This window comes from Passer montanus, unplaced genomic scaffold (genome assembly GCF_014805655.1).
Source record: "Passer montanus isolate IOZ18808 unplaced genomic scaffold, ASM1480565v1 scaffold18, whole genome shotgun sequence".
Lineage (NCBI taxonomy): Eukaryota > Metazoa > Chordata > Aves > Passeriformes > Passeridae > Passer > Passer montanus.
Window position 1 is genome coordinate 14,407,844 of NW_024365381.1, and position 9,444 is coordinate 14,417,287.

At 39.8% G+C, this 9,444-nt stretch overlaps 1 protein-coding gene across 2 annotated transcripts in view; it reads right to left on the bottom strand.

Moving 5' to 3' along the window:
• SNX6 (sorting nexin 6) overlaps nucleotides 1–9,429 on the bottom strand; it is a 28,799-nt gene extending 19,370 nt beyond the window's left edge. The window contains exons 1-5 of one of the 2 annotated variants that reach the window (XM_039705218.1): nucleotides 9,399–9,429; nucleotides 9,191–9,238; nucleotides 3,642–3,746; nucleotides 1,787–1,897; nucleotides 62–183 (exon numbers count right to left, since the gene is read on the bottom strand). In XM_039705218.1, coding sequence (XP_039561152.1) covers nucleotides 62–183; nucleotides 1,787–1,897; nucleotides 3,642–3,746; nucleotides 9,191–9,238; nucleotides 9,399–9,404 — 392 coding nt within the window. In that variant the 5' untranslated portion in view covers nucleotides 9,405–9,429. Of the gene's footprint in view, nucleotides 1–61; nucleotides 184–1,786; nucleotides 1,898–3,641; nucleotides 3,747–9,190; nucleotides 9,242–9,398 lie in introns of both variants that reach the window. The other variant, XM_039705217.1, reaches the window with a different exon arrangement.
• Between the last annotated feature and the right edge of the window lie 15 nt (nucleotides 9,430–9,444).

Below are 9,444 nucleotides of genomic sequence, written 5' to 3' on the forward strand. Positions count from 1 at the left end.
AACAGCATTAAAAGTTTTGGAATATAAATAAATTAATAAAGTAGTAATCAAGTCTACATACGCTTCCAGTTCTTGTTTCATCTTGGTGAATTCTTCTTTAGTCATTGATCCTTCCCCTTCTCCAAGTTTCTGCAGTTTCTCCCTGGAGGCATCAAAGTCAGGCCTGGGTGGTGCTGGTGGAATCTGGAATTTAATCCAATTTTTTTTTAAGTTCTCATTTTCTCAGTCAAACAACACCCATTCACAGTACAGGAACTGTAGACTGCCTGCAGCTTTTTAATACATGTTTCTCTCTTTCATCATTCATTACAGCATTTCTGGATAAATTCCACCGCATTTAAACGCAGTCTCTCTTACAAAAATTTCTGGATTTCTCTTATTCATGAATTATTCGTGCTACATTACTACACCAATTTCGGTCAAGTATCCTTGAAGATTACTAAAGCATTAACTAATGGCTTCAGTTTAATTACAACAGAAGCCAAATAATACTTCATTTCCCATGACAATGACTTAAAACTTGAAAAAATTATTTTTAATTAGTTTTGGTTTAGCTTATTTGGTAAGGATTATTTCTTGTTTCAAGAAAGAAGAAAAAAAGAAAGAAGAAAGAATTCCACAATTGTTTTCACACCATCCGTTTCTAACTCCCCAAAACTTTAAACCAAGAAAACCATTCCCTATTGTTTGCAGGCACTAGCTCTTTCTTGCAGCACTGTTGACATTAAAGACGTATGTGCTGAAGTAACAAAGCCCCCAGTTAACAAGGCTCTATGTTACTTTTGTAATACAGTATATTAACACTGAAAGAGAAAACACCAGAGTCAAACTAAACCTGAATTGGTGCCAGGAAAGGAACACAGAACCAAATGCGTTTAAATTTTAATTTACTGATATTGGCCCATTACATTAACATATTACAGAAAAAAAAGAAAAATCCAGCATCTAGATGGTCAATCGTCTGAAACTAGTTATTACCACACTGAAGGTCTAATCACTTCAAATAGCTTCTCTGACTATGAAAAGACTAGCTCAAGAATGGTATGACCATCACAGATTATACTCATTATAATTTACCCGCTAACCAATTAGAAGTATCTGTTTACCATATGAATCAGCAAACATCCCCCAAACACAAAACAAATACCAAAGTTTCATACCAAGATAACAGATATTCCTATTTGCAATTAATGTATGAAAAGCAGCACCATTTTCAATATGCAGTATCATACAGTGCCTGTTTTGAGACCTCTGTTCCTGGAATGCCTGAAATTAACTTCAGACTGTAAGTTATTATATATTGAGGTTCCCTGTAGTTCTACATGGTATTTAAATTGGTTTTTCCTTCCTCTTATTTATAGAAAAATCATTCTGATCTTTATAATGAGAACTCGAAAAGTCTACCATTTCAGCTAAAACAAAAGAAACATGAAACTTGTAACTGAGTTAAACATTAGCTTGCAGAAACAATACCAGCAAGTTACACAGTTCAACCTCTCCCACACTTTTAACACAGTGGCATAAAAATACTCTTGGAGACAAATTAAACTACTCACTTCTTAGGAGTAAAGGGCAAGAAAGTATGACAGCTACTGTAGCTTTCTTCCAAGCTTGCTTCAACCATTAATTTTGTGTAATTGCATAAAATGAAGTATTAGAGAAGCTTATCTGATTTTATAAGGAATGAACACCTGCTGTTTCCACTGCATTTAAAAACAGTCTCAAGTAGTTTTGATCCAGCCCACAGAAAACGGCACATACAAACCAAAAGAATACCAGTACTTACAATATAGCCAGCATAGTCCTCGTTCTCAACAAAAGAATCATGAAGCCAAATAAACTCTTCGTGTTGCCGGACAACAGAAAATTCGTTTTGTTTGAAATTTGGTAAGGAACTCTAGAAGGGTAAAAGGAAGTAGAATTATGGGGGGAAAGGAGACACAGAGGAAGAAAAGCTCAACAAAAAACAAGGCTTTTCATTACTACATGAGAAAAAACCTTGAGGGAACAACAAAAATGTGCCCAAAAGCTCATACCACAGTAATTACCCTCATCTTAATTAGTGCACCAATCAGTTGGCATGGGTTACCATAAGAGGTTGTAGAGTGCCTGCTCTCGTCATGTCTAATATCTTTATTAATTTAACCCTGGAGTTCTGTTTAGTATCTTTACTGATGATCTGGATGAGGGGACCAAGTGCCTCTTAGTCAGTTTGCAGAAGACACCAAGTTGGGTGGAGATGTTGATCTGCCAGAGGGCAGGAAGGATCTGCAGAGGGATCCCCATCAGCTGGACCCATGGGCTGAGGCCAACTGTAGGAGGTTCAACAAGGTGAGGAGCCAGGTCTGCACTTGGGTCACAACCCCAGACAGTGCTACAGGCTGGGGGCAGGGCAGCTGGAAAGCTGCCCAGTGGAAAAGAACCTCATCAGTGGCTAGACATGATCCAGCGTGTGCCCAGGTGGCCAAGTAGGCCAATGGCATCCTGACTTGTATCAGAAATAATGCAGCCAGCAGGACCAGGGCAGTGATTGTCTCCCTGTGCTGGACACTGGTGAGGCCACATCTCTAATCCTGCATCTAGTTCTGGGCCCCTCCTGACAGGAAAGACACTGAGGTGCTGGAGTGTGCCCAGAGAAGGGCAACAGAGCTGGTGGCAGCTCTAGAGCACAAATCTGATGAGGAGTGGTTGAGGGAGCTGGAGGTGTTTTGGCTAATGAAAAATCAGAGGTTGAGCTTATCACTCTCTACAAGTATCTGATATGAGGCTGTAGCCAGGTGGGGCGGTGATCTCCTCTCTCAAGTAATAGGTGAGAAGACAAGAGGAAATAGCCTCAAGTTGTACCAGGTGAGGTTTAGATTGGATATTAAAAGAATTTCTTCACTAAAAGGGCTGTCAAGTTTTTGAAGGGACTGCCGAGGGAAATGGTTGAGCAACCACCCCTGAAGGTATTTAAAAAATATGTAGATGTGGCACTTAGGGACATGGTTTAATGGTGGAGTCAGCAGTGCTGGATTAATGGTTGGACTCAATCTTAGAGGTCTTTTCCAACCTAAGTGATTCTATGATTCTGTAATCAAAACCCAAATGGAGAAATCCTGGGCAATGCGCTCCTGTGCACTCTAACTTAATGGTGAGAGTGAGGGAGGAGATAGGATTGATGATGTCCAGATATTTTATTCAACTTCAAATATTCTGTCACTCTGCAATCAATAAACATTCAAATCTAAAAAAAAGCCATAAACAACAGTAATTAAAAATGATCCCTGAATGTAATACAATTACAAAATATGCTTTTAGAATCTGAAACTACAGTAAGATCTAATCAAATGAAAAAACTATACTTTAGTATATTCATGTATATTAATGATTCTATCTGCAAACAGGCTAATTAATAGGCATGGGAATGGCACAACAACACATCAATACACAAAAAATGAACATAACTTTCTTCTAAACTGTTTTTTAACTCTTTGTCATATTTTTCTTATGCACTGCAACTACACAGTCTCATAAATATGAGATAATTCTACTTTCTCATTTCCTCTGGATTGTGTTACACTTTGTTTCAACAAACAGTTTAAGCAAACTCTCTTTTGTATATAATTAAGAACTGTCGCGTGTACAAAGCCAGGTTTTACCTTTGTATGGACTGTGAATTTCACTTTATCCCTCTCACTGAGTGCATCTGAGATATCCACTTGCAGAGCAGCATCAGTCTGGAGATCTACATTTATTGCTCTAAGCTGAAGAAAAATATATTTAGCTTAAAAAAAAGGTAAAGTATATTTCCATTATTCTTTATTTGAAATGAACCCTGATCCTGCAATGCTGAAGACATCACAAAACCCTGCAACATTAAAAGATTATTTCCAGCAGGAAAAAGAAATTCCAGTAGTACTCCCTATGAACAAATAATAATCTCCTTTACAGTATGCCTTCTTAGTGCACTATTTTCATTTCTGTAGATTGTTAACTTGTTAGTAATTGAGATGCTCAAGACAAAGTACATTTACAGGTAGCAACAAGTTTGGTAGGTTTTTCTCTTTATCGTCCCCATTCCTGTAAACTGAGAAGCTGTTCTAAATATACTTGTAAAGGAAATTATAAGGATATTAACAATTGGAAAAGTACTTTTAAGAGGAAAAGTAGTTCTAGTTCAACGAAGCAAGAGCAGTTATAGACCTAATTTACTCACACTGTCTCACACTATACTGTTCAACATATCTCATCATATAATGAAAAAGCTTAAAAGAATATCCTGAACTTCACAGAGATAAGTCTTCTTGGAAATATTTTTTTTCTGAAAAACCCCAAAGCAAAACACTTAAATCCCAGACTTTGATGTCTTCAAAATGAGCATGAGAAATGGCAAAAGTGCAAGGAATACATGTGTTTTTTTCTACAGGACATGAAACCTGAACTCTTTCACAAAATAATTCCAGTAACATTGAAAAAAGAAAAAGATAAAGTGATCAAATATAGCAAAACTGAAATATTATCTAAGCACCACAATATTTGACAGTAACTGGACCAAAGGCTTCACTACTTGGTGCAACCTCATCTAGAGCCCAACTGGAAATTCAAGTCCCCTCACCCTTGCACCCTTGCTGTTCTAGAGGAATTTGTCCCATGACAATTTCATCATCGTGGCCAACAGACATTTGGAATGTTTTTACAAGCACTAATGCTTACCCTGAAATCTTTTCCAATCACATTGTCAAAAAATATTTCAACATCATGCTCACAAGGCATACTTTTTACTGAGACATGGTGTTTTCACTGATGCTGCATTTTTTCTACAAATATCCCGTTCTACAGTATAAAAATGCTTTGCCATACAGAGATTTGGACTTTCTCCATAAATTTTTTTCATGATTGCATTTTAAAGTCAATACTTAAGTACAAAAATTCTTAAGTATTCTCAAGAAATAGTACAGAAGTTACACATGAGCAGATTTTAAAGGTAACACTGTGAGGCACTGGAAAAGCTCTAGGACAGAAGCATCAACTGCCACATCTTGTTTTCCATAAGTTACCTTTATATTAAATCATAGTGGTCAGATCCCACTCTAGTCTTGCTGTTAACCTTGATCCATGGACAACACTTTCCTAAGTAGCAGCAACCAGACTCGTGGATCTAGAATTAGTGTGTTAAAGTAAACCAGAATCATGCAGTCGAGCATATTCTGCTAAGGCTAGCAAAACGTAACTGTTCAAAAACTCTTACACATAGCTTTTCCTTACAGTGAGGTTGGAAATCATTAAAATGACTGCACAGTAACATATTCACACACGTGATTCAGGCATTGCCTTTTGTTTTTCTTCCCCCAGGTTTAGAGGGTCACTGCCTCACACAAAGGCATATTATCATGCAATGGTTTCTTGCAGATCACTTCTCAGAGGCAGAATCTCCTAGCTCCTACTGAGTTTCCAAATGCTTACCATCTAATTTAGGAAAGAAAAATATAATGACATACCGATGTCTCTCTTATGTCATGACACCGCATTTTTCAGTGTGTAAAAAGGTTTTTGTGGTTACACTGTCTGAGGTACTGTTTGTTTTTCTCCGGTCCCCCCAGAATACATTAACACACTGAGTACTCTCAGCAAATCATCTAAATTATCTAAATGGTATTTTTGTAATCTTTCACAGGTCACAAATATTTATATCAAAATACTTTTGCACCTCCTTTTTTTTTTTTTGAAGTGGTACTATACAAAAATCTAGAATTCAGTACAATATAGAAGTGGTACTATACAAAAATCTAGAATCAAGTTTGCCATTAGAGCATACCCAGTGCAGTGCAACCAGACCATATGCACTATTCCCAATTTCAAATACAAAAGTCGTATTTATGCTGAGAAAATTAATAACTAAATATGACAACTTCACCCATGACATTCAGCTGTAAAGGACTATTTGTTTGATTTATACTGAGTTGAGTTTGTAACAGTTTTGAAGAGTTTAATCATATGTTAAGTTATGCCATGTAGCCTGACTGCCAACAGGGAATATTTTCATCTGCAATGGTAATGAAGCATTTATGAAAGGTGTCAAAGACAATCAGAAAGTTGAAGGACTTTAAATGTATTCATGTGACACAACGAATCACATTGCATTACTGGAAATTGAATTCACAAACAACATCACTGCACCACAAACTTAAACAAACTCTGCATCACTACTTCCAAAATAAAGCTGTCACCAATGGATGGTTTTCTAGTGACAAAGGAAGTAGAAAATGAAAAAAATAAAAGAAGACTGATACAGATGAAAACTGAAATGAACGTACCTTAAAAGTATGGAAAAAATAGAGATAGGGTAGTATTTTTATCTTGCCCCCCTCCAAGTCTAATACATACAATATTGCATGATAATTTTATGCTTACATATGTTATCTACATCCATGCTGAACAACGTGCAAAACAAAACCTGATTTAATTACTTTACAGTTCCCTATGCTATACCAAGAAAGTCCCTACTCTATTCAAAGGGTCTAGAAAACACCAGAAGCCAAAACCCAGGCCAGTGTTACAGTACTGAGAACACAATGCAAGGAGAGGATTTAACATCTAAGTTCTTGCTTAGGGATCAATTATACTTCAAATGATAATGTAAGGAATTTGGTACAGACAAGGGAAACAACCAAGTGTTACATTCCTAGGTAACATCATCCATTAACAGTAACTTCCCTGCTCTAAGCTCTTTCAAAAATGTTAGAGTAAAAAGGACCCTATCTTCAGCTGGCTCTTTACAGACAGGCAAATACACAAAACAAGGGGACAAAGAATACCACTACAACAAAAGCCTTCGAAGTGTTTTCATAGCATTAAGCTTCCAGCTGACCTGTTCTAAAGGACAGCTCATTTCCACTGAATGAGTATTACCTAAAGATCATATAGATATAAAATACACAAGGCAGTACTAATGGAGCAATACTACACCACTTTACAAAGCATGTATTGTTTATGTTAGAGAGAGCACAAAAATCCCAACAGCACCCAAGTTACACTAAGCAAATTCAATCCCATCCTATTTTCTAAGTGAAATTCAGAAAAGCAATTCCCACAAGTTCATTTTATGCAGACCATTTATAATAAGTTCCTTCTACAGACCACCCACTGCTACTTCCTCAAAGATGATTCTCAGAGCTCTGTTTTACAGTTCTCCAGAAAAGGCTCCATATGGTGTAACACCATTGTCTGAGAATTACTCTTCTGTGTGGCATCAGCATAAATTCCAGCCCTCTTTCATCCCACCACCCCAAGATTAAACTTAACACAACTGTAGCCAACAAACATGTTCCTGCAGCAGTAGAAGTACAGCTGTCACAGCAATATCTGAATTCAACAGAGGCAAGAGTATTGATTTTCAAAACTAAAAGCTCAATTACTCCAACCAGAAGTTGCCATCCATGCTTTCAAGTAAAGGCTTGACCTACTCATTATTTAATTGCAGAGAAAGGCAACAAATCTGAACTAGGAATCACTTAATGAAAAGATGCCTATTTTTACTACTTCTACTTAGAAAAAAAAATTACAGTTTTGAAGATTAAAGCACAGCAAATCCATTCATGAACAGACTGCCATACTGCTTTTGATTAACTTTCTGTATCACAAAAAAACCCATGCAGATAAGAACCTATGTTTTAACCCCAGGTATTTAGACAGAAAAGAAAAAATTAAACCCCACAGTAATGAGTGGTTGAAAATAAGAAACTCTAAAAAAAACAAGGGAAATGAGAAGGCCACTGTTCTAGTTTAATTCCTCAGTACCGGATGAAGACACAGGAGAGAAAAAAAAATGACTGGATTTGGCCAACTGAGATGTGCAAACAAGACTGCTAAGAGATTTCTTAAGGCTTTCAAATTACCTTGTGAACTCTCAACGACCTGTAGCCTTAGAGGGAAAACTAATAACCAGCCAAACAAACAAGTTTCACAGGAGGTCAGATCCACATTGTTATGTTCTACCTGCACCTTCACACAAAGGCAACTTAACTGTGCACATCAAAGCTGTTCCCAAGCACCAGAGAGAACCTATATAAAATACCTATGTAAATAAAATTCCAGTTAGTAAGCTCTTCGATCCTTGTTCTGAAGACACTCAAAGGACAACAACGACAACCTCCTCTCTCTTTTATCCAATATTCTTAGTAAAGTAGCTGTATATGCAAAGACAAAAGCTTTCTGGTGGCCAGAATTGGCCTGATACAATATTAGAATACCTTTTAAAATTTCTGGCCATGAACTGGAACATAAAACATGCATTGAATTTAACATCTGACTATGGTGTGCATGATAAAACAACATACCAACACAGTGTTTCTCAGATTTTTGGTTTTTTAGTAATATACTGTATGCAGTCACTTCAATAACCACCAAGAGCCAAGGGAACCTAAGCAACCCTGAAGCTGCTCTCCTACCTTGCTCACAGTTGGTCTTTCTCAAGATACTAAGTGACAGGGATAATCAGTCTGACTAAATTATAGTAGGTTAGCTGATTTGTGCTTAAGTGTGGCAGTCAAGTTAAATAAAGATGGATACAGCAGTCAGAAGAGAAACTAAGGCCAGAACCAGAAAGACAGAGAAAAAGGTTTTCTCAGTAAGAAACGTAATTGTGGCATCCTGTCCCAACAACAGAACTTCTCTTCAATAAAGAGTTTATTATGCAGCATGTGTCTGCAATGTCAATGTCTCATTGTTATCTATGGGAGAGCCCCTGGGCCTGAAGGGAGCAGGGAGGGCAGGACTGCATCGCCCAGGCCCTAGATCGCGATGGGAGCCGGCGCTGCCGGGGCTGGGCAGCCTGGGCAGGACCGGCAGCGGGAGAGCGGGGCCGCAGGCAGAGAACATCCCCTCCGGCCGCAGCCCCCTCCCCAGCTATGCCAGCGACAGCACGAAAGAACTGTCCTTCCAAAACTTGGGTGACAGCACAACGCAGAGCACACGCACAAGGACGCCGATATCAGCGGGAGGCTGTGCCAGGAGCAGATCGCGGCGGGCGGACGGACGGACGGACGGACAGCCAGCCCGGACGCTCGCAGCCCAGCATCCCGCCTCCGTCCGACACCCACGCGGCGGGCTCGGGCCAGCAGCGCCCGGAGGCCCCCGAAGAGGGGCCGACCCCGTTTCCCCCACGCCCAGCCCCAGGCGCCGGGTCCCGACGCCTCCCCGCGGCACTTACACCTCGGTCCTCATCCGAGAGGAAATCTGGGCCGTCGTCCGAGCCTTCCTGCTTGGGGGCGAGGCGGCGGCGCAGGCACGGGGCACGGAGGGGCACGGCCGGCGGCAGGGAGGGTGAGGGGAGACAAAGCGCACAGGTTAGCGAGGGCCCGGCCGCGCCGCCCGCCCTGCCCCGCCCCGGCCCGGCTCCGCAGCCGCCCCGGACCCACCATCATGGCTGCTCGCGGCGCTCTGCGCCCGCCGGAAAACAAGGGG